Source organism: Zingiber officinale, chromosome 2B (genome assembly GCF_018446385.1).
Source record: "Zingiber officinale cultivar Zhangliang chromosome 2B, Zo_v1.1, whole genome shotgun sequence".
In the NCBI taxonomy this organism is placed as follows: Eukaryota; Viridiplantae; Streptophyta; class Magnoliopsida; order Zingiberales; family Zingiberaceae; genus Zingiber; species Zingiber officinale.
The window spans coordinates 104,484,383-104,509,643 of record NC_055989.1 but is presented as its reverse complement, the minus strand read 5'-3'; the positions used below and the strand labels follow the sequence as shown (position 1 = coordinate 104,509,643).

At 37.2% G+C, this 25,261-nt stretch overlaps 3 protein-coding genes across 6 annotated transcripts; all 3 read right to left on the bottom strand.

The window, feature by feature from the left end:
* Positions 1–10,908: 10,908 nt before the first annotated feature.
* LOC122046627 lies at positions 10,909–12,302 on the bottom strand. Its single transcript, XM_042607411.1, has 3 exons — positions 11,848–12,302; positions 11,552–11,757; positions 10,909–11,451 (listed from the first exon to the last, which is right to left on the bottom strand). The coding sequence occupies exons 2-3, from the start codon at positions 11,571–11,573 to the stop codon at positions 11,084–11,086; spliced, it is 390 nt and encodes a 129-aa protein (XP_042463345.1). The 5' UTR covers positions 11,574–11,757; positions 11,848–12,302; the 3' UTR covers positions 10,909–11,083.
* Positions 12,303–12,613: 311 nt separating this feature from the next.
* On the bottom strand, positions 12,614–13,362 carry LOC122046626. Its single transcript, XM_042607410.1, has 2 exons — positions 12,800–13,362; positions 12,614–12,730 (listed from the first exon to the last, which is right to left on the bottom strand). Exon 1 carries the CDS (start codon positions 13,290–13,292, stop codon positions 12,843–12,845), a length of 450 nt encoding a protein of 149 aa, XP_042463344.1. The 5' UTR covers positions 13,293–13,362; the 3' UTR covers positions 12,614–12,730; positions 12,800–12,842.
* Positions 13,363–14,381: 1,019 nt separating this feature from the next.
* Positions 14,382–24,594, bottom strand: LOC122046625 (organic cation/carnitine transporter 7-like). Of its 4 annotated transcripts, XR_006130330.1 has the most exons (7): positions 24,438–24,594; positions 24,061–24,343; positions 17,123–17,360; positions 15,998–16,517; positions 15,717–15,919; positions 14,976–15,100; positions 14,707–14,849 (listed from the first exon to the last, which is right to left on the bottom strand). XR_006130330.1 is itself a non-coding variant. In XM_042607407.1 (6 exons), the coding sequence occupies exons 2-6, from the start codon at positions 24,327–24,329 to the stop codon at positions 14,631–14,633; spliced, it is 1,449 nt and encodes a 482-aa protein (XP_042463341.1). In that variant the 5' UTR covers positions 24,330–24,343; positions 24,438–24,594; the 3' UTR covers positions 14,382–14,630. The 4 variants fall into 4 exon arrangements, 3 of the variants coding, with proteins under 3 accessions (XP_042463341.1, XP_042463343.1, XP_042463342.1); XM_042607407.1 differs by lacking the exon at positions 14,976–15,100 and having other exon boundaries at positions 14,382–14,849; XM_042607409.1 differs by lacking the exons at positions 14,976–15,100; positions 24,438–24,594 and adding an exon at positions 17,451–17,505 and having other exon boundaries at positions 14,382–14,849; positions 24,061–24,189.
* Positions 24,595–25,261: the final 667 nt, after the last annotated feature.

Genomic DNA, 25,261 nt, shown 5'->3' with positions numbered 1-25,261 from the left:
GGTCGCATAAAAAGCATCCACTACATAAAATAAAGAAGACCTTAGTTAGTAATAACATAATAAGTATGGTGTTAATGCTTACCAAAAGAGCAAGGAAGGGACACCCAAACGAGGCTCAGTCTGAACAAATATAGCAGGCCTTCATGCAACAATTTTGGAGGTTTGAACTTCAAGTCAGCTATTGAAATATAGCAGGCCTTCATGCATCATTTATTGGAGGTAAGTCCTTAAAAATACTGCCTTGGGATGCAATTGAAATAAGAAGCCCCCGATTCAGACTTCTTAGGATAACAGAAGTAATAGAAACTCCGCCCGGGGGGGGGGGCATATAAGCGAAACAAGATTGTCATGCCGCACATTGAGCGGAAGGCGCTTGGTGCAAGTTGTTGTAGTGGAATGCTAAAATAATAACTTATTTCATATAAGAATGTGAGGATAGGAAAGCGTAAACCAGTAGAAAGTTGATCTTTAAAGAAAGTCATGAAACCATGAGAAGGACGATGAGGATGATCTTGGGCGGTCGGAATATGAATACAAATACTTTTAGATATTTCTAAGGACAGACGAATTATTTCTAAGTCGCAGTTGTCAAAATCCGAACGAATGAAAGCATACCAGGGTACAAATGATTTTTGGGCCATGGATGAATGGAGGAAAAACACAAGAAGGTCGAAGGGAGAACTTACTAATACAGGTCATAAAAAAGGACTCGTCGACAAAGATCGCTAGAAGAAGGGGTTGAAGAAGACGAAGTACAGATAATGTTCTTCTATGACCCTTATGCTCCGTTTGGTATACATGATAGGATAGGATTGGGTTGATTAGGATAGGATTAAAGGTAGGATAAATAATCCCTCTTGAGGTCAAGGTATTATGAATCCTACCACTAATCATTCACAATCCTACCTCTAAGTAACTCTACCAAATGCTTGATTAAAATTTTTTTGAAAAAATAACCCTATCTTATCATGGATATCAAACAAAGCCTTAAGGTTTATATATAAAAGGCATAAGTAATTCTTCAATCTCACCCGCCCGACCAAAATAACTTAATCATCAGTAATCGTTGGATCAGAAAGGATAGAGCGTCGGTGGTCCATACGAAAAGGCATGTGTCAGCTATCGTTTCAAAGAATGAGATAGTGAGGCACGTGACGCTTATCTATAAATGAGCATTTATGATGGACAAGACAACCCAAATCATCTCTCTAAAAAGCATATCACCAGTGTTTTACTTAATGTATCAGATGTCTGACACAACTTTTCAATAAAAATAAAGTTGACTGCAGCATTAATGGGCAAGCTTGAGCACAACCAGTCGGATGGAAATTAGACTGAGGTCTAGTCAGTTGGCTATGAACTTCCTTCAACTAGACTTGAAAGGGAGACTAGTGATACGGGATGTTACAAACGGACCCGGAGATGCCATAGCAGTCAAAGTCAAAGTGAGATGACAGTCAAAGTCTATATAAGGTGGTTGCTAAAGCGTCACTCTCATCAGGTCCTAACTTCTCACTCAGCGCCAAGGCCTTCAATATAAGGATGGTCGACCTAAGAGCCGATCGGATTTGAAAGATCTAGTGCTCCGCTTATAAACAATCGATTGACACAAAGAAATTATGACTCGCACTACATTACTATGTTATATAGCCGTCCGGCTAAAAGGCAAGCCAAGCATATCTAAGTTTAGTATTTGCTCTCTTAATATATAGTCGAATGGCCCAAGAGTCGGGCAGGCTTAATAAACCTATATCTTTGTTCAATACCAAGATATACAGACTAAACTCAAACGACCCCAAAGTCGATCGAGCATATGGGATATAGCTCCCCATTGCTACAGCATATTCCCTTAATATATAGTTGGATAAACCTATGGACATCAGTGTACTACTTATATGTCAGTCCTCCTTCAAACAATTGATCAATCATAAAGCTGGTCGGATTTACAGGGCTCAACGTCCCTATCTCCTACACAAGCTGGTCGGTTACAATGTCGGTCAGAATAAACTCATTCGGTCGAGCATATGGAGTCCAATCCGCCACTTTTGCAATATTACTTTCAACTTACAGATCCAATTTTATTAGTCTTATAATACATCTCTCAATATAAAGATAATTGGCCCCATGGACAGTCGGACTTATAATGCATCACCCCCCGTTCTATAAGAGTATAAATCCCTTATCATACAGCTTGCCGGAAATAAAGTCGGTCAAGTTTTTTTCAGGAGACAGCAATGTCAGAGAGTAATGATTATTTGTCATAGAATATTTTTCTGTTACAATATACTCATTCAGTGGAACCTTTCTCGAAGGTTACTCTACCCCTTCAATCAACTAACACATTTGGCGGTATATTCTGCCAACCGCCTCATTAATAGCGTAAGTTATAAAAGACGGTTCAGCCACTATTAATGGAAGATTCCTCATAGGTTTACTGCACACCTTCCAGACAGTACAACTTCCATTATCCGACATTTTCTAACGGCCAATATTCCTTATCACCTTACTATTACGGAGGTTACGAAAGGTGATATAAAAAGAGACTCCGTTGGTGAGATACATAATACATTCAAAACCAACTTTAAATCATGCACTCATATTTTACTGTGAGTTTTCTCCATTTTTTCAATCGACCACCTTACTGACTTGTGTGCTAGAAAGTCTGCCTCAGGAACCTCTTCATTAATTCTCGCTCCAACAATTTATTAGATCTCTCTTTCATGTGCGCAGAAAGGAAGAAGGTACTCGGAGCCCCTTTTCCCTCCAGTTTGTAACCTTTTCTGTTGAGTGTTATAGGAGACGAAGGAGGTCGTCACTTTCGTTGCTACAAACGTCTCGTTGCTGCAAACGCCAAGGAGACGAAGGTTTGTCCTTTCCCTTCGTCTTCCTCGACCTTCCTATAAAAGGAGCATCCAAGCAATGAGAAAGGAGATAATAGTAGGTGATGCGAAGGTGATCAAAGAGGGGCAAGCGAAGTTGTGAGGTGATCAGAGAGCGCTAGAGAACGTCCAGAGGAGGTTCCGAGTGGTGATCTTCTCGGCGACAGCAACAGCGACTTCTCCGATGGTTCTTCGGCGATTTCTTCGGGAGATCACTGTGAGTGATTATCGCTTTGATTTCGTTTTGTTTCATGCTCTCAAAAGAACCTACAATGGTATCAGAGAAAATTAACGCGGAAAAGCTCGCATTTTTTCTTCTTATGTCGCGAAGAAGAAGATAAACAGTGAGCACTATTCATCAATTGAATCGATTAATCAATTGATTCAATTCAATTCAATCGATTGAAAATTTTCGTTTCAATCGATTCAAAATCGCGCACAGTAGTTTAATCGATTCTTGAATCGATTGAAGAGAAAAAAGGATGAACAATATCGTTTTGACGAAGCATAGTAAATAAATAAAAAACACGTGCACTTGAATCGATTCATGAATCGATTCAAGAGTAAAAAAAAAAATATGAACAGTAGTTTTTTTAATAATGAAACACAGTACACAGTGGCGGATCCAGAAATTCAAGCATAGAGGGGCGATTTACGCGGAACAAGGGGCGGTATCCTCTATCTCTACTAGTGGAATCCCATAATACTAGGGGTTGCACCGTCGATAAGGGGGGCGACCACCGATACCGCCCCCCCTCTGGATCCGCCCCTGACAGTACATGCATATTTTTTTCTCTCTAATATACAGTGATGTTTAAATTTTAATTAAATATATTTATTAATTAATTAAATACATAAGGAAATGTATTATTAATTAATAAATAAATATTTAATTAATTTATGGTTCAATTTACTGAAAATTGAATCATACCAACATGTCCGATCAAACTCAGGTCTGGTTTAAATTATTAATTGATTTAAGCAAACCAGTTTGATTCAATGATACCTAGATCTGGTTCAAATTATTTGTTAGTTTAACCAGTTCGATTTATTATTGAATTAATTGGGGTGATCTTAATTACAGAAGTTGGGCTGATCAAATATGGTCAGATTAGTTCTGTTGTATCATATTTGATCAAAAAGATTAGATTTGTTCTAATGGGTCAGACTTGGATGAATCAAACGGACCTAAATTTGATCAATAAGTCTAAGATTGACTCAAATGAGCTTAAACGATAACAAAACATAGGTCAGAAATCTCTGTCCAATTAGATTAGTTCTAATGAGGATAATAGATTAAGCTTAAGATCCGGACTCATGATTGATCGGTCCAATAGGTCAGTCGACTTAAACTCCTGAAAATTGAGAAGATGTATTTTTCTTGATTTATAATGATTGTTTATACCTGTATAAATTGAATAAACTGGTTTTATACTGGTTAGTCGGTTTTGTACTGACTTATTTAAATTCAATTTTTTAGATGGCACAGACTATTACCACATTGACTTATCGCGAAGTGCGACGAAACCAGCTTCGAGAGGAGATTCAGGAGATAGACTATAAGTCTGCTTATGGAGTCGACGGACATGTTAGACGGCTTGATAGACTATTTTGGAAACTTGAGCAAGAAGAGTTTCCAGTCCTGGACAGTTATAAGATCTGGGCATTAATGCAATCATTGCCAGAATATCCTAGGGTAATAGCAGACTATGTATGGGGGCATCATGAAGGGCGCGTCACATATTCAGAACTGTGTGGGGAACTGCTTCACCAGATGGGTGAAGAAGAGCCTGAAGAGTCTGAAGATGACCAGAAAATATTCAAGGAAGATCCAGAAATGGATCTGATGGAGAATCCTGAAGCTGCCCCATCTGAGATTATCCCAAATGAGTTCAGATTAATAAGGATAATGTTGGCTGCTGCACTAGTGTTTGTCCTAGTGGGAGCAGTGTTGCCTATCTAGTTTATTAGTGTTCTGTTTACTGTCGTTATGTACGAATAGTGTTAGCTCATCTAGTTTTTAAGTCATGTAATAATTTTTGTCGTTATGTACGAACGGAATTATATATATTAAAAGTTATGTTATATGTTAACAAACTTAGAAATGATTAATTTATTTCATGATATGATTAGTTCATATATCCATATAATTAGTTCATATGAAAAATAATTAGTTCATTTTAATAATGATTCGTTCATTAGTTAGATATGTGTAATATGATTGATCAATGTTGATTAGATTAGAACATACAAATGATGAGTGGAAACAATATTATCACTTGATTTTGTAAACTATTTCTAATTTACATTGAGTCAATGAATAATTGCACATATATGAATTATACTGAAATAATAAATAATGTGTTTATTTATGTAGATCATGACAACTAAAAACATCATAGCTGAACACAATAAGGGTGAGAAATTATATGGGGATAACTACAAAATCTGACACCTCAAGATTCAATACGTTCTTGAGGAACAAGAAGTTCTAGAGGCTGTAAATCAATTCATGGAGGAACTGGCTGATGGTTCTACAACACAGCATAGACGTGACCTTGATGCCTATAAGGCATGGAAAAGGAAGGACTCCATTGTTAAGGGAATATTCATTAGTTCAATGGTGGATGACCTGGTATTTGAGTATGAGTCATTACCATCTGCTCATGCTGTCTGGGCAGCCCTTAGAGAGAAGTACAGTGGAGTAAGTCTAAGTAAGCTCCGTCAGTTAACTATCAAGTTTGATAGTTGTAAAAAGTGCTCGAATGTTACCATGACCCAACATCTCAAGGAGATGGGTAACATGATTCGAGAGCTTAAGACTGATGGTCATGCGTTGACCAATGAACAACAGGTTCAAGCAGTTATCCGTTCCCTTCCTGATTCTTGGGAAACGATGAAACAGAATCTGACCCACAGTGAGAGTATCAAGACTTTCACCAATGTCTCACGCCATGTTAAACTTGAGACGGAGAGGATTGAATCCGCAAGGATTTCTGATCAAATTTTTGTAGCTGAAGGTTCTAGTTCCGATAATAAGAAAAGATTGTTTAAGAAAGGAAAGGAGGCTAATGTTGTTGATGTTAAAAACCAAATCAAGAAGAAAGGAAAGAGATATGGACAAAGACCTATAAGCAAGTTGACCTGCTTCAACTGTGGTAAAAAGGGTCATTTTGCTCGGGATTGTACTGAGCCTAAAAAGGTAGATCCATTATTGTCTTCTTTCCACGAGCAATTTGTTGCAAGTACAGTGTTATTAGCTGATTCGTATCCTTTGTAGATTGTAGATTCAGAGCAACGAACCACGTAGCACGTGATCGAGCTACATATGTGGAATACCGTCGGGTACCAACTGACAACAAATGAATATATGTAGGAAACAATGCAAGAATTGAAGTCAAAGGAATTGACACTTGCAAGCTCAACCTACGTGGTGAGCGTACCTTGTTTCTACATGATGTCCTGTATGCTCCTGAGATTCGACGGAATCTAGTTTCTGTCATTTGTCTTCTTGATTTATGTTACAATGTAAATTTTTATAGCCGTTGTATGGAACTTCGAATTAACTCTGTGTTAATTGGGTATGGTTATGTAACAAATGGTTTTATGGTTCTTGATGTAGAACCAAATAATAATGATGGTTATTTTTTAAACATTGCTCTTACTAGTAATGTTGATGTTAATGATGAAATTTGGCATGCTAAGCTAGGACATATAGGACAAGAATGAATTAATAGATTAGCTAAGGAGGGTCTTTTAAGCACTCATGCTAAGATTAACATGTCTATATATGAGCATTGTCTTCCAGACGACTAGAAAATCATTTGGTAAGGCTATTAGAGCTGAATCACCATTATAATTAATTCATTCGGATATTTGTGGTCCAATGAATATGAAGGCTAGAAATGAGAGTTCTTATTTCATTACATTTATTGATGACTTCACACGTTTTGGTCATGTGTATTTGATTTCTCACAAATCTGAAGCATTGGATTGCTTTATTCGTTACTTGAACGAAGTTGAGAATCAATTGGAACGTAAGGTTAAAACCTTGCGCACTGACCGTGGAGGTGAATATTTGTCTGATCAGTTCAAGACAATGTGTAATGAGAAAGGGATTATTAGACAGCTAATTATCCCTAGAACTCCACAGTAAAATGGGGTTGCTGAAAGAAGAAATAGAACTATTCTTGAAATGGTTAGGTCTATGATGGCGTGGGCTAATTTGTCAATCTCCTATTGGGGAGATGCATTATTAATTGCGGCTTATATACTTAACAAAGTGCCTTCAAAATCAGTTTCATCTATCTCACATGAACGTTGGGCAGACAGAAAGTCGGATTTAAGTAATCTAAGACCTTGGGGGGCAGCTGCCTACGTTCATGATAAGACTCACGAACATGGAAAATTATGACCCAGAGGTAAGAAGTGTATCTTTATAAGGTACTCTGAGACTTTTAAGGGTTATGTTTTTATTGGTGAGTGACAAGATGGAACCATCTCTGAAATAGAGTTAAGAGATGCTACTTTTCTTGAAACTGAGTTCCCAACATGAGGTGAAGTTGATAAGACAATTCCTCTATATGAGATAGAGGAGGAGAATAATGTTCCTTTATCAACAGATCAGGAGATGTTTGAATCTAGTCAACCGAGTGAGAGTAATTTGTCACTGAATGAGTAAGTTTTCAACAGTCTAACCTTCGAAGAAGTAGTCGTCAGATTATTCCTCGGAGAAGGTTTGATATTGAGAATAAGACATTGATGGTTCTCCCAGTTGACGTTGAGGAACCTCGAACAGTTGAGGAAGCTTTGAGAAGCTCAGTTAGAAAAAAATGAAAAATTATAATGGATGAAGAAATGGAGTCAATGAGAAAGAATCAAGTTTGAGATTTAGTCGATCTTCCTCCGGGTCGAAGGGCTATTGGGAATAAATGGATTCTCAAAGTAAAGAGGCAAGCAGATGGATCGATTAATCGATACAAATCTCGATTAGTTAAAAAAGGATATACCCAAATGGTGGGTATTGACTTTGAAAAGACATTCTCCCCAGTTGTGAAGTTTGTGTCAATACGTGTCATCCTAGCTATAGTAGCACAATATGACATGAAATTACATCAGATGGATGTAGAAATGACTTTCCTTAATGGTAATCTTGACGAAGAAATCTATATGGTACAACCAGAAGGTTATGTGGCTGAAGGCCAAGACAAAAGAGCATGTAGACTTCGGAAGTTTATATATGGGCTAAAACAAGCGTCAAGACAATGGAACATAAGATTTAATGAAGTAATATTGTCTTATGATTTCGAAATGGTCAATGAGGATCATTGTATTTACCAAAGAAATGAGAAAGGAAAGTTTGTCATTTTATCATTATATGCTGATGATATGCTAATAACTGGAAGCTACATAAAGTGTGTGATAGAAGTCAAAAGTTGACTTTCATCACAATTTAACATAATAGATATGGGAGACGTAGAGTACATCTTAGAAGTGAAGATCGTTAGAGACCGATCAAAAAGGCTTTTGGGTTTGTCTCAAAAAACTTATATCACTAAGATGCTACAACACTTCAATATGTCAGATTGCAACATTGAACAGACGCCTATAGTGAAAGGTACTGTTTTGAGTAAAAGTATGTATCCTAAGACTCCTGAGGAAATAGCCGAAATGAAGAAGAAATTATATGTCAATGCTATTGGTAGTTTGATGTACACTATGTTGTGTACTCGTCTTGATATAAGCTATGTTGTTGGCTTAGTTAGTCGTTTCCAGTCAAACCCAGGATCGAGACACTGGAAAGCGATGAAGAGAAGATTCAAATATTTCAAAGGAACAACGGATTATTGTCTCTGCTTCTAAAGATAAAAAAATGAGCCTAAGTGAATACACAGATGCAGATTGGGCAGGAACCTTGATGACAGAAAATTCACATTTGACTATGTCTTCTTGCTGAATGGTGGCGTCATCTCATGGAACAGAAGAAGCAGGCTTGTGTAACCTTGTCGACAATCTGGTTAAGAAGGTTCTTGAAGCATCTGAAGATTGCTGAGAACTGTGAGAGTCCAGTAACTATCTACTGTGACAGTCCAGCTACAATAGTTTTTTCAAGGATCCCAAATATCACAGCAAAGGCAAACATATAGCTATAAAATATAACTTTGTGAGAGATATTGCAGCTAAAATAAAAGTATTTTTTGAGTATGTCTCTACACGTGCTATACTTGCAAATCCTTTTACTAAGCTAATAACTAGAGAGTTAAAGAACATATAATGTCTTTGAAACTTCGAAGAATGTAACAATATTGTAATAACAAACAGATATCATGATCTGATTGTGTGATATGTCATAATTTATATAGTCTAAATGTAAGCATATTGGCAGATTGAGATTTGGTCCACTCACATGGACAATCATCTCTATTTGTTAAGTACGAATAGACGTAAGACCGTTGCTTATGGGATAGCTTATGTAGCTATGAATAGAGACATACCCATAAGTTAAGGTCGTATTGATAATTGTGTCAAGATGAGATCATTTGTGTAATGATTGGAGTAAATGCACCCACCATTTACTGAATCTGCTTAAAGGTCAGATGAGAATTCATATGTTGAATTCAGGATTAGACATTAGGTATGTCTAGATCGAAATCTGTACGATGTTAAATTTGAAAAAAAACATGTGCTCTTTTTAGTAAAGAGAATAATATCGTAGCATGTGATTCATACCACATGTGCTATAGCGACAAGAAGAGTAGTAGGAGAATGGATCACTGCTTCTCTACTATGTGAGACCCTTGAGATTATAAGTTAATCTTAATCTTACCCTAAGTGACTATTTAACTGTCTACTTGAAATTTTGATTAGTGTATGCTACTTTAGCATGTTTCCTATTGGCTATGGATGATTCGATCTATGGAGCATAACTAGAAAAGCGACTGATTATAATGAATAGATTCTAGCTAAAAAGGAAAATTAAGATTGATTTACATCTTGATATTTATTCACTAGTACCAGTTACATTTTTAGTTCAGTACATAAAATGTAATTGCGAATAATTTATTTGATTGGAGATATAGAATATGCTCTTGACATATAGTCAATATAAGGAATTAGAGATGTTCATAATGATGTAAATAATTTAATCTGAGATAAAGACAAGTCATTTATGTCTCTGATTCGTTCTATGAAACAGCTAAGTAAGGTGTGACAATCTTCTTAACAGTTGAATGTTCAATGTGCTTGTTGTCGCATGAACCATTTTCCCTAATATATGGAATGGATGTTCTTATTTGGTCTTTGTGACTAATTAATTTTGCTCTGGTGTTCGTGACTTGATCCTCATAAAGTCTACGTGACTTATTTGGTCTTGGTGACTAATTTTGCTCTGGTCTTCGTGACATGATCACCTTGTAGTCTATGTGACCATATAACCTTATGGTTTGACTTGGACGAGTGGGAGATGTTGGACGTTACAGGAGACGAAGGGAGTCGTCTCTTTCGTTGTTGCAAACATCTCGTTGCTGCAAACGCCAAGGAGACAAAGGGGCGTCCTTTCCCCTTCATCTTCCTCGACCTTCCTATAAAAGGAGCATTGAAGCAATGAGAAAGGAGATAATAGCAGGTGATGCGAAGGTGATCAAAGAGGGGCAAGCGAAGTTGTGAGGTGATCAGAGAGCGCTAGAGAACGTCTAGAGGCTAGGATTTGGTTCGTGGAAAAGTTCGAGGAGGTTTCGAGTGGTGATCTTCTCAGCGACAACAGCAACGACTTCTCCAACGGTTCTTCGGCGATTTTTCGGGAGATCACTGTAAGTGATTATCGCTTTGATTTCGTTTTGTTTCATGCTCTCAAAAGAACAACATTTTCTCCTGTTCGAGATCTTTTGCAAGTCAACTTTGCGTTGTCACCAACCTAGCGCCTCATCTCCACCGCATTAAGGGTGCGTTTGGTTCAAGTCATCATCTATAACCTTGGTTATATGATTACCAGATAATCACATAACAAAGGTTATGGGGAATACAACATAACTTATTAGATGTTTGATTCAACTAAGATTATACAATTACTTAGTTTTACATTTACTAATTTACCCTTTAACTTTTTGAATTAATTTAATTGAATGAAAACCTTTTTTATCTCTTCTCTCCCGTGACTTCTCTTCTTCCCTGTCGTTGTTTCCGAACTCCAATCACGAGTCTCTTCCTCATTCGCACGCGCATTCATCGGCTGGACTGCGACCATCGCCAACACCGCACCTACGTTCTCCACAGGCGTCGCAGGCGGCCACGATCTCGCTACGGAGCGGGGACTGAAGCTCGCGTGGTCCCTCCGCAAGCAACCAGTGTCGCCTCCTCCGCAAGCCGCCAGCGCCACCTCCTCCGCAAGCAACCGGCACCGGCGCCGCCTCCTCTGCAAGCCGCTGGTGCGCCATCTCCACGAAGAACGAACAGGTACAGAGCTCGGAGGGGAGAGAAGGCATAGTGATGACGCGATCGACATCCCTGCTCATCTCCTCTTCGACGGTTATGGCGAATTCAGATCCATTGCACCCTTCTTTTCTTGACAATTCTCCTGAATAATAGAAGAACAGAAATTTTTATTACTAATTTGTGGTAAAACACAAAAAAGAACATATTTTTAGGGAAACAGCTGTTAGATCATGCTTCTTCACCTTGAGAGAAGCAATTGAACATGTCGTCCAAGCCCTCCCTGAGTTCCTTTTACCCTTTGTAAACCTTGAGATCAATATTCCTCAAGTAAGGAGCTCCATCCATGCTAACCTTCACGAACAACCCAGAAGCCTCCGACTCCACCTTCATCGCCTGGAAGCTGTTCTTCCTGTACATTCGGATCGGCAGCCAACCAACCACTTGAGCCCTAGAATTTCACCAAACACCTACTCGTCAGCAACCCATCGAAATACGCACAAAGTTCGCATTTTTCTTTATCTCAATGACCAAAACTTACTTGGCCCGCAGCGTCATCCTCCGGCAGCGACCTTTTGCTACCCCTTGTAGCCAGCGCATCGGATCCCGGCAAACCAAGGCGTAGCTTGGTATCCTCGACGTAGCTTGCCATGCCAACCGGCTTCTTCTAAACCCAGGCATGAGCACAGGAAGCTATCAATCGATCCAAAACTGCAACCTCGGGATGAAATGGTCGAAGACAACGATCTTGTTGCCGACGAAACGACCCTGTTCTGGATTTATAGCGTAATAGAAACAGGGGAAGAGGAGGAGGAGGAGTCGACGACAAGCTTTCCGTCAGTGTGTGGAAACAAAGCTTTCCTCTTCGGACAATTTTGGAAAAAAATATTGATAACCTTGGAATCGTAGAAAACCTAAGGGTGCGTTTGGTTTGCACCGTTTTCATTTTCATTTTCTCGAAAACGCGCGTTTTCTAGAAAACAGAAAACGACTTTTTGTCATTCTCTGTTTTTCTAGAAAACGCTAGCCAATTTTTTAGAAAACGCGCGCGGAAAACGCAAACCAAACACCGTTTTTCAGAAAACGCGCGTTTTCCAGAAAATGAAAATGAAAAACGCGTGTACCAAACGCCCCCTAAGGTTTCCAAGGTTTTTCGATTCCTAATTCTATTCCCTAATTGCTGATGTGGCGGGAATGTTGCATTACCAGGAATCATCAATTACTTAAACCAAACAATATTATCGTTGATAACCAACTAAGGTTATCAGCGATAACCCTGAACCAAACACGCCCTAAGAGACAAGATCAGTAAGCATTGATTTGGTCATTGAAAAGAAAAGGAAGAAAATCTCACTAGATTAAGATTGCTTGAATCTGAACATGTAATGACAGTAACTGATGTGAATCTTGTGCAAATCTTGTTCCTACTGGCAACAACGCAAAGGAACTGTAATCAGAACGATTCCGGAGAGGAATTTCACAAGCCTACTTACTTGTCTAAGCATTCAAGCGATCAAGATGGTAGGACGCTGTAAGCTAAGGCGCAGAGGAGGAGCTTTTGGTAGCGGCGCCAACGGAGTTCCAGATGCTGCGGATGCTGCCGATGACGTGCGGAAGGACGGAGTCGGCGCCGCGGAGGAGTGCGCCGGAGGCGAGTCCTATTGCGAAGGACTGGCCGATGTCGGGCTTGGAGTCGAGCTTGGCGTCCAGGATGGCGAGGCGAGCGTTGGCGTTGTCGACCTTGCGGAGGGAGTCGGCGGTGAGGCGGTCACTCTTTCTGCCGCGTGAGGAGGGGAGGGCACTGTAGAGGAGGGCCTGGAGATCGCCGACGGCCTGGAGAGCGGCCTCGCGGGAATTCAAGCCCTGAGACTCGTAGTGCGCGAGAATCTCCTCGGGGGAGAGCGAGCGCTTCCTTGGCTTGGGGATGCCCTTGTCTCCGGCGGCGTCGGCGACAGATGACGCGGTAGGGATCGGAGGCTGCTCCATTACTGCGCCGCAAGTGCTCGGTCGCCGAAATGGATAAGAGATAGGGTTTTTCACCGATGGGTAGTAAAAGGATTTGGGGGTTTTGAGAAGTGGCGACAGCTTGACGTAAGCTTGTTGATTTTACTAACCTCTCAATTCAAATTTTTGAGGAAAAAAAAAATGAAAATGGTAGTTGCAATTTATCGAATCGTCGTATGAATATTTTTTAAAAAAAAATTAAAAGAGTATCTCACTTTTCTTGAGTGTAGACTATTCTTACTTTCGGACATTGACTATGTAATTTATAATAGATACGGAGCAGCGGCTTAAGTAGCTTTTAAACTATGTAACAGCTATATTTAGCAGTTTTAATATTGTTTTAAGTACTTTTATTCAATTTAAAATAATTTTGATTAAATAAATTTTTTTTACTAAGTTAATAAGGAATATTTTTATATAATAGTGTTCATAATTTAAATTTTAAATTTCAATTTTTTATAATTTAATATTTAAAGTTTACTTATAATTGTACGATTTCAAATAATTTTTGATAAAATTTTAATAATTTTAACTGAGTTAGTAAATAATATTTTAATATAATAATATTCAGAATTTACAATTTAAGTAAGATTTCTAACTTTATGATTCAAAATTTAACCATAATTATATTTTTCATAATTATTTTAAAATAATTTTGACTAATTTAAAAACTTTTGATAGAGTTTAAATAATTTTGGTCAAGTCGTTAAAAGCATTTTCATATAATAGTATTTTGTGTACAGTAATTTTGATTAAAATAAAATAATCAAATTTTTATATTACAAGTTACTACAATTAATCGTAGCTACTTCAAGTTATAACAGTTAATCGTAGCTACTGTCAACCATTAGAGCCAAAGTAGATAATATCTGACATCTCAATGTTCTTCTGATTGGAATAAGAAGAACCTCATCCATCATGATTCCAATGTTCTAACAGATGAGAGATTTTGTGGTTAATTAACTTAAATAAATCCAACTTCCATATTAAACCAAGTACAGTTCTTTCTGGCTCATAACAACAAATTTCAAATTATTTTACTGCATATTCATAATCATCTACATTAAAGCATTGGATCGATTAATTAGAGACGGTTGCAATTATGATAAATAGGACTGTACATTGGTGGCAAAAGACGAATACGCTCGTCCCCAGCGTGTCCGCCAATCCGTCCCAGGACCAACACGGAGGAGTAAATAGGACGGTACATACAACACAAAATGATAAATAGCGAGGACTACCCACTGAAACAGAGCAGCTTCAGAAATTGCCCAAGTGCAACCATGTTCATGGCATTTTATATCGAACTTACACTAGTGCTTATAGAGTGTCAGTTAGTCGACGGCCCTTGGTCTCCAACGGGAAGAACATAATTGCCAACCCTGTAAGGAATATAACGATCTCAAACAATGAAATTGCTGCAATCTGATAGCAGCCTTTCACCAATCCAACCGCTACCAGTGGGCAGATCATGGCCCCTATTCTGCTAATTGCGTTTGCGACTCCAACACCCGTTGTGCGTAGTGAGGTCGGGTATACCTGCATCGATAAAGATCAAAAGAATAGTTGAAATATGCCAACTTTTCATCTACAAGATGTTGTTCCATCTGCTAATTTAGTATAAGGAAAAGGAATATGAAATAGAACTGAAATAAGGAAGTTCACTGATGAAGATTTTGGAGCGATTATCGGTGAGCGCTGTGTGGAGCGACTTTCCTCCAAAGTTTAGCAAAGTGTCCTCAAACAATAGCAACAGGGTATCTAGCTCTACTACAAGCCTAATCACCAAACTGGAAAGCCCGGTTTTAGCTGAAGTAGTTGATATTAAGATCCCAAAAAACAAGCAATAAGAAAGAAACTGCAGCACACAATTCAATGGTGAGAATTTCATTGATTGGAGGAAAATATGAAGTTGTCAAGAATGTAAATGCATAGAGGGATCCATTTCCTAACGTTAGGCTTGAGCTTTTAGGATAAATCATTATCACTAATATGGTTAATCTGTGTAAGCTTTGGGGATAAATGATTGGCCAATTAACTTCTTATATGTTCGAATCCAACTGAGGTTAATATCTAATGATATATATGCTCACATTTAATCCAAAAGCCAATTTGTGTGTGGGAGCTGGGCCAGTCTAGTTCGTTTCGAGCACCCACACTTGATGGGGAGTGTCAAGAATGTAAATATATAAACCAGTGCTTCTCATAATACTTTGAACTTTTCAATAAAGAGATAGATAGTTCAATAAATAGCAAGAGATGGAGCATGAAAAGGCCCGAGACAAATATCTGATTTAGTCATAGTGGCATCTTGTTTCAGGAAGGTCAAACCGAATAGAATTTTTTTCAGATGAGAGGTGAAATAATGAGAACTCATAAGTGGGATTCTGAATAAATTATACTGACCTCTGGAGCATATACATAGAGGATACTGAAGCTTCCCATGATACAAGCACGGGCACCAAACAGTAAGCTCGTTGTTAATAATTCATTCTGATGCCAAAACAGAGGAATTAGCAGGAAACAATTTGTGAAGAGAAAGATCAACATAGAAGGCCTGCGGCCAATCCTGTCCACAATAGCAGCGGATAAAAGAAGTCCAGGAAGCTCTAAAAAGGATTTTCAGTGTTAACATTAGCAACAAACGTTGTCAAATAAATGATTCTGATAGATCTGTGAATACATACCAGCAAAACTAGTTACAAATATATCTCTGTAGCTGTTATCCTTTGAAACACTCAAAAGTGGTGCATTCCAGTTACATTTTATAGTTAATTCAGAAGTCAGGAGAACAATTCCATAGTAAGCAAAAGCATTCCCGAAGTAAACAATCCACAGAAGAAGAGTAGTTCTGGCCAATTTGGGAGACAAAAGCTTATAAAACACACTGATCAATCCTACTTCCGTTTTAGTATCCTTGCTGATGGTCGATGTCTCACAGATCTGGTGTGTGATTAAAGGTGTGGTTTCAGAAGAATCATGATTTATGTCAAATTCACTTTTGGGATCAGAGGTAAATGTGCCATGAGGGAGCATCATCTTGTTCATTCTTGCCATTTTTTCTAACATACACACTGCATCAGCTTTACTTCTCATAGAGAGGTACCTTGGAGACTCGGGAGCAATATTATAGAACAGAAGCAACACAAATGCTGGTAAAGAACTGACTGCAAGTAACCATCTCCAGCCTAGGGTTGGCATTATAAACTGCACATATGTGCGAAAGGAATCAGTGCTGAAAAACGTAGCATTGTATTTAGATAAATAAATCAGGTATGAAATGGTTCTACAGAACGATAACCCACATATAACTCACTTGGTTTCCAACTTATTTATGAATTGATAGGGGGTACCATACTATACGTTGCTATAAAAAATGCACAGATGTTCTCCCTTGATTGAAATACAAAGACCAAACAGTTTAAATCAAAGAAATAAAATATCCATGATAAAATTTTGATTGCCATCAGAGACTCTAGGAGATAAGAACTCTAAGCTTCAAATTAACATGTTGAGAATTCTTTTAGATATCCTACATTTTTTTATGTATATGTAATGGTTGTTTCACATTGTTCATTTCCAGGCTTTTTAACCTAATATATGGTTTCAAATTTTTGTGCCATAAATTATCATAACTCAATTCATGTCTGGCAATTCAGCATTATGCATGGGTTTATATTACATCCACTAAATCAAGTATTTCCCTTCTTTTTGCACTCTATATTCGTCATAATTTGGAAATTGCATGGTAGAAGCTTAAATTTGCTTGCAAATAAGCCTGTTAGTCAAAGAAGAAGAAAAAAAATTCATACCCATGCAAGTGAAGCCTCCAAAATTGTGCCAACAGTCCAGGAAATTTGATATACAGCCATCCAAGTACCTCTATTTGGAGCTGGAATGAATTCTAGAAACCATGAAGCAAACACATGCGCACCACCCAAACCAATTCCCACAATAAACCGAGACGTTATCAAGCATATGTAATTGGGGGAAAATGAACTAAGAAAGCCAGCAACAGCAGTAACAAGTGAAGTGAAGAGGAAACCCTTCCTGAATTCAGATGATAATAATCAGATATGAATTTAATGGTCATCTTCTCCATAAATAAAAAAAGTGATAAACCACAGGCTTCAACTGTACTTGGAGAAGACAACATTGGCACCACCATCAACCATCCAAGGGTCACATGGAATTACTGTTGAAAAATTGATGTGAATGAGAAATTAAATCTAGATCGTTGGATCAAGATTGATAAATCTAATTCATATGGATCCATATGAGAAGGCATAAGTGCCCTTTTGGATGGCTCAATCTCAGCCATTGCTTTCAAAAGGAAGGCATCCAAATGAAGAGGCATTGTATCCCTTGGGAAGGGATGCGATCTAGATCATCCAATTCAAGTGGATGGATGAAATCTGTTCTTCTACTCCTTTATTTGCTACAAATAAGATTTCTTACATTCGCATTTCATTCATTCTAGTTCAAAGCAAAGCAAGCATTGCATTCCATACTTGCATTAGGGGAGTTTGAGAAGCTTCTTCGGTCCGGAGGTCTTGCGATTTGCAATGCTGCTATCACAAGATAAAGTCGTTGTATCTTGGAAGACGATTGTCGTATTCCATGAGTACCATGTGCGGGGAAAATTTATCTCAAAGAGATAGAGTCCAACTCTAGCCTCAACTTTGCCAAAGCGGAGTTATACCATCATTCTGCTCGTTCTCAGATTGCACCACCACTAGATCTAACAATTTTAAGATGAATTTTTTCCGTGCAATTTTGATGGATTCATCATCAACAACTCTTACTCCACTGACACACGACGTGAAGAGGAAACTCTTCTTGAATTCAGATGATAATAATCAGATGTGAATTTAATGGCCATCTTCTCCATAAATGAAAAAAGTGATAAACCACAGGCTTCAACTGTACTTGGAGAAGACAATATTGGCATCATCATCAACCATCCAAGGGTCACATGGAATTATTGTTGGAAAATTGATGTAAATGAGAAATTAAATCTAGATCGTTGGATCAAGATTGATAAATCTGATTCATCTATATGAGAAGGCATAAGTGCCCTTTTGGATGACTCAATTTCAACCATTGCTTTCAAAAGGAAGGCATCCAAATGAAGAGGCATTGTGTCACTGGGAAGGGATGCAATCTAGATCATCCAATTCAAGTTGGATGGATGAAATCTAATTAAAGCAAGAGGTTTTTCTACTCCTTCATTTGGTATAAATAAGATTTCTCACATTCTCATTTCATTCATTCAAATTCAAAGCAAAGCAAGCATTGCATTCCATATTTGCATTTGGGGAGTTTGAGAAGCTTCTTCGATTCGGAGGGCTTGCAATTTGCAGTATTGTTATCACAAGATAAAGTCGTTATATCTTAAGAGACGATTGTCGTATTCCGTGAGCATCGTGTGCGGGGCAAATTCATCTTAAAGAGATAGAGTCCAACTATAGCCTCGACTTCGCCAAAGCGGTGTTATACCATCATTTTGCCCGCACTCAGATTGCACCACTACCCGATCCAACAATTTTAAGACGAATTTTTTCCGTGCAATCTTGATGGATTAATCATCAACAAGTCCTATGCCACCGATGCATGACGAAAAATTGAAGAAGTTTACAGGTACTGATTTCAAGAGGTGGCAATAAAAGATGATATTTTACCTAACCACGTTGAACCTTGTGAGGTTCTCACATGAAGATGCCCCCTCTATATCTCAAGGCGAGACTGATAAAGGAAAGAGGGTGACATATGATGCTTGAGGACATAATGACTTTTTATGTCGAAATTATGTCCTCAATGGCTTGGACAACATATTATACAACGTGTATAGTTCAATGTCAACTGCAAAGGAGTTATGAAAATCTCTCGAAAGGAACTATAAAACAGAAGATGTCGGACTAAAGAAAATCATCATCGGCAAATTCTTAGACTTCAAAATAATTGATTCCAAAATTGTGACGACTCAAGTCCAAGAATTGCAGTTGATCCTACATAATCTGCATACCGAGGGCATGACAATAAATGAGTCCTTTCAAGTTGTTGCGATAATCGAGGGAATTCAAAAATTATCTAAAGCACAAGTGAAAGGAGATGAGACTTGAGGATCTGATTGTAAGATTACAAATTGAAGAAGACAATCGCAAGCAATCAGAAGTAACAAAAATGCCTAAACACTAATAAGAAGAGAAAGTATCCCGGTAAAAGGTAGAGCCAAGGAAGGGCCAAGAAGTTGCAAAGAACATGCCACAACTGTGGCAAACCGAATCACAAAGCCAAAGACTACTGACGTTCAACTCAAGCACACATGATATGGCAGTGTCAATAGACATGTCAGAATTAGACCTGATTGTCATTATATTTGAAGTCAACTTGGTAGACAATCCAAGGCAGTGTGGTGGGTCGATACTGGTCCCACACAACACACTTGCTCTGAGAAAGCCTAGTTTTCAACTTATACCCTTATTATGGGAGAAAACTAATCATTGGTAATTCTGTAACTTCCAACATTGTTGGTCTTGGCAAGATGGTACTGAAGATGACATCAGGCAAAGTAGTGGCACTAATTGATGTGTTTCATGTTCTAGACATCCGGAAGAATTTAGTGTGAAGATAGACTCTTGTCAAATCTGGTTTCAGGCTAGTGCTTGAGTCAAATAAATATGTATTGATAAAAAATTATTAATTTATAGATAGAGGATTCATGAAAAAAGATCTATTCAAAATGAATGTAATGGTTGTACACCGTGACTTTAATGACAATAAAATTATAATTTTTCTTGTTTGATTGAGTGCTCTAATTTATGGCATGTTAGACTTGGACACATAAATTATAATATTTTATGACGACTTGTGAATTTAACCTTATTGCCAACATTTAATGTTGATTCAACATATAAATATGGAATATATGTTGAAGCTAAAATGGTAAAGTTATCTTTTCATTAAGTGGAAAGACCCCTCTAGAGTTAATTCACAGTGACATATGTGATTTAAAATTCGTGCAACTAAAGGAGGCAAAAAGTACTTTGTTACTTTTATTGATGATTGTACTAAATATTGTTATGTGTATTTATTGAAAGACAAAGATGAAGCCTTAGAAGCATTCAAAAATTATAAAAATGAAATTGAGAATCAAATTGTTCAATGAATTAAAAGAATTCAAATTGATCGAGGAGGAGAATATGATGGTCCATTTGATGAATTTTGTGCAGAATCTGACATTATTCATCAAACGACAGCTCCTTACTCTCCTAAATCAAATGGGATTGCCGAGAGTAAGAACCAAACTCTTAAAAAAATGATGAATGCTATATTGATAAGTTTGGGCTTACCCTAGAAGTTAGGGGGAGCCATTTTATCGGTAAATCATATTCTAACTAAAATCTCTCATAAAAAGTAAGATAAAACTCCTTATTAGTTATAAGTCTTCTTATAAATATATGAAAGTGGGGGTGTTTGGCTAAGGTGGAAGTGCCTAAGCCAAAGCAAACCAAAATAGGACCAAAGACAATCGATTGCATTTTTATTGGATATGCCAATAATAATAGTGCATATCAATTTTTGGTGCACAAATTAGCAGTTCTTGATGTATATAGCAGTTCTTGATGTACATGTTGGAACAACAATTGAATCAAGGATGTTGTATTTTTTGAAGATATATTTCCTTGCAAAGATAGGAAAGAAGAAAGTTCAAATAAAAGAACTTATGAAATTGTGAATAAAGAAAATCTTGGAAATAATGAAGAATCAAGACACAGTAAGAGGGTCAAAATAATAAATCATTTGGTCAGGATTTCATGACTTATATGTTAAAAAATGAACCAAGGACAATAAGCGAAGTCTTATCAAGTCCCGATGCTCCCTTTTGAAAAAAAGTCATCAATAGTGAAATAAATTCATCATACAAAATCATACTTGGCAATTGATGGATATTCCACCTGGAATCAAGCCTTTAGGATATAAATGGATCCTAAAGAAGAAATATAAGACTGATGGAACTATTGATAAGTACAAGGCAAGACTAGTGGCAAAGAGATTCAAACAAAAGGAAGGTCTTGACTTCTTTGATACATATTCACCAATAACAAAGATTATACCCATTCGAGTACTCATTGTCAAATGGATGTGAAAACAATATTTCTAAATGATGAATTAGAGGAAGAAATATATATGGAGCAACTTGAAGGGTTTGCGGCTCCAGAATAAAAAAAATAAGGTGTGAAGACTCGTGAAGTCACTATATTGACTAAAACAAGCACCAAAACAGTGGCAAAAGAAATTTGACAAAACTATGATGTCAAATGGATTTAAAATAAATGAGTGCAACAAATGCATATATATCAAAGGCACACTTGACTCGTTTGTCATCATCTATCTATACGTAGATGATATGTTCATCATGGGTAGTAATCATGATAATAATCATAACTACTAAGAAGATGTTGACCAAGAACTTTGATATGAAAGATATGGGTATAGCAACGTTATACTCAGGATTAAGATCGATAAAACATTAGATGGAATTATCCTTTCACAGTCTCATTATACTGAGACAGCACTAGGGAAATTTAATGCATATGATCTTTCCCTTATTAAAACATCGATGGACTTAAGCTTGCACTTGGCTAAGAACCATGGTGAACTTGTATCCCAATTGGAATATTCTAGGATAATTAACAATTTAATGTATATCGCTAACTGTACACATCCGGATATTGCCTATACAGTCAACAAATTAAGTAGATTTACAAGTAATTCAAATGATGACCATTGGAAGACATTAATAAGGTTTCTTAAATATTTAAGATACACTTTAGAATATGGATTACATTATACAAGATATCCAATGGTACTAGAAGGATATTGTATTGCAAATTCGATATCTGACGAAAAAACTCCAAATCAACTAGTGGATACATATATACCATTGGTGGTGGAGCGGTGTCATGGAAGTCCACGAAACAAACTTGCATAGTTCGATCAAGTATGAAATTTGAGTTTATAGCCTTAGATAAGCTGAATGGCTTAGTAACTTCTTAGAGGATATCCTATGTTGGGCAAAGTCAGTGTATGCCGTGATGATACATTGTGATAATCAATCGGCAATTGCAAGGGCTCAAAATAATATGTACAATAGTAAGTCACGACATATTCGTTGACAACACAATACCATTAGGCAGTTGATCTCTAATGGAATTATTTCTATCGATTATGTTAAATCAAAAGATAACTTAGTAGATCCGTTTACAAAAGATTTAAATAGAAATAAAATATATTTCACATCTAGAGGAATGAGATTAAAAATCTACAAATAAGAACATTCATAGTGGTAACCCAACCTTGTTGATTGGAAATCCCAAGATATTGGTTTAATGGGACAACGATGAAAGTTCGTGTGAGCATTTGAACTAGTTCCCCTCTCATTTCTAAGATGGAAAAGTGCTACCTACGATATGTAGTAAGGTTAAGTTATAAACTTTTAATAACTTCTATATTTGAAAAAGTAGAGTCTGGTAGGATACTCTTTATAGAAAGTCACCTATACAAGTATGAAAAAGTGTTGCTTTAATGAAATACTTATGAATCCAAAATGTTGCCCATGGTCAAAAAGGACAAAACAATGAGAACTATAAAGAAGTGAGAAATGTTACTTAGTAGGTATCATTGTCTCGGGCTGAGTAGTTTAAGACATCGTGTTCACTAAGCAACCTAGTAAATCCGATGATACTCTACTACGAAGCCACAAGCTACCTCTTCTGATGCAATAATCTTTCAATTGAACTCTCCTTTGATGTAACATACATGTCATAAATTAATTTTCATTCATATGGGGGATTGTTAGAAAATTGATGTGAATGAGAAATTAAATCTAGATCGTTGGATCAAGATTGATAAATCTGATTCATCCATAGGAGAAGGCATAAGTGCCCTTTCGGATGACTCAATCTCAACCATTGATTTCAAAAGGAAGACATCCAAATTAAGAGGCATTGTGTCTTTTGGGAAGGGATGCAATCTAGATCATGCAATTAAAGTTGGATGGATGAGATCTAATTGAACCAACAGGTTCTTCTACTCCTTCATTTGGTATAAATAAGATCTCTGACATTCTCATTTGATTCATTCTAATTCAAAGCAAAGCAAACAAGTATTGTATTCCATACTTGCATTTGAAGAGTTCGAGAAGTTTCTTCGGTTCGGAGGTCTTGTGATTTCTAGTGCTGCTATAGCAAGATAAAGTCGTTCAGTCTTGGGAGACGATTGACGTATTCCGTGAGCACCGTGTGCTGGGTAAATTCGTCTTAAAGAGATGGAATCCAACTCTAGCCTCGACTTTGCCAAAGTGGTGTTATACCGTCATTCTACTCGCACTCAGATTGCACCACCACCAAATCCAACAATTACTAACACAACAATATCCATAACTAAAAATCTATTAACACAGGTCGCTGCTGAATGAAACATTTTTCAAACTATTTAAAATTTATCATTTTGCTCTTATCAAACCTCCTTTTTTTTTTTAATATATCCCTGGGTCTAATTGAAGATTGACTCTTTTCAATTAAACATCTCGAACTTATCAAAGTGTTATTTTCACGCATGAAAATTATTTACTCATCCAATAGAGAAAAAGATCCTAAAGAGGTTGTTTTATGTAGTTAAAACCTTGCGATGAACTGGTTACTATTGTACTGGAAAAGGCATAAAATCAAACAGAAGAACGGCACACCTCCTGCCGTAATTATCCGAGACCACGCCCCCTGAATACGCTCCGACCATCATCCCACCGAAGACGACACTGGTCAAGAGGCTCTCTTTATTCGGAGTGATGTTCCACTCCTCTTGAACCGACGAACCGACGAAAGAAAGCAGCATTATTTCCATTGCCTCGGCGACCCAACCCATCCCGGCGTAGACCAGGATGAGGGCTTGGAATTTTCCGAACCCAACGGACAAGAGCGCATCATCCACCGTGTAAGTTGTTCTTGCCTCTTCCATCTCCAAATCGATCCCTATCGAAGAGTAAAGACAAGATTGACAATAAAAAGGCGAACTTTCTCTAAGCGAAAAACAAAATTAAAAAGCAAAGAATTAGCAATTCATCACCTGTTTGGTTTCTTGCAACCAGAATTCAGAAGGAAGAAAACGAGGAACAGCGACACCTTTGAATGGTCGCTGCCGCAAGGAAAGTGATAAAAACCCGTTGCTTGCGCCGTCGTCTTGCCGCCATAAAAAGAATGCCATGTGATGGAGTTGCTTGCGTCCGGGTATGGTGTTCTGACTTCGGAGGATCATCGATTCCCCATTGCAAATTGCAAATTGCAAATGGACCGGTCGGCCTAACTTTGAACCGATTCGGTTAGGAAATTGTTTAAGAAAAATCAGCATTTTACTAAAAACCGCAGATTCAATATTACGCATTACACATACTACTTTTTAACTATACTTCTCTCTGCTTTGAACGTTCATTTTTTAACCTTTTCATGTTTAAAATTTTCCCAATTCATTCAAAAATTCATTATTTTCACTTTAGATATAAAATTTGAATATTAATTTTAATTTAAAATTATTTAAAATTTTCTAGATCCAACTAATTCCTAACAAAATTGATAATATCAAATAAATTTACACCAATCATAAGAACTCGTTGATAGTGTTAGTGAGTGAATATTATTGTCCTATATTTTATAATAAGTTTATGGTAAATTTTATCAAGATTTTATAAGTTTAAAAATTATCACTCTTAATTTATACGGTCAAATCTAAAGATATAGATACATTAAAAAGATTTATAAAAGTATATTAATTTTAATTTTAAAGTGATAAAGAATTCTGTCGATTTATTAATACATTAAAAAAGTTTTAATTGGAAAGAAGAAAAAGGATATAATAGAAAGGTACTACCTGTTTTTAAAAAATTTGAAACTTGA

Coding starts and splice junctions, on each gene's coding strand:
- LOC122046625 (XM_042607407.1), bottom strand. CDS start 24,329: ATGGAAGAGGCAAGAACAACTTACACGGTGGATGATGCGCTCTTGTCC. Junction 15,920..15,997: donor ATTTGTAACTAGTTTTGCTG/GTATGTATTCAC, acceptor AATCCTTTTTAG/AGCTTCCTGGACTTCTTTTA. Junction 14,850..15,716: donor TCTATGTATATGCTCCAGAG/GTCAGTATAATT, acceptor TTATCGATGCAG/GTATACCCGACCTCACTACG.
- LOC122046627 (XM_042607411.1), bottom strand. CDS start 11,573: ATGTTCAATTGCTTCTCTCAAG. Junction 11,452..11,551: donor GTTCAATTGCTTCTCTCAAG/GTGAAGAAGCAT, acceptor TCTATTATTCAG/GAGAATTGTCAAGAAAAGAA.
- LOC122046626 (XM_042607410.1), bottom strand. CDS start 13,292: ATGGAGCAGCCTCCGATCCCTACCGCGTCATCTGTCGCCGACGCCGCC.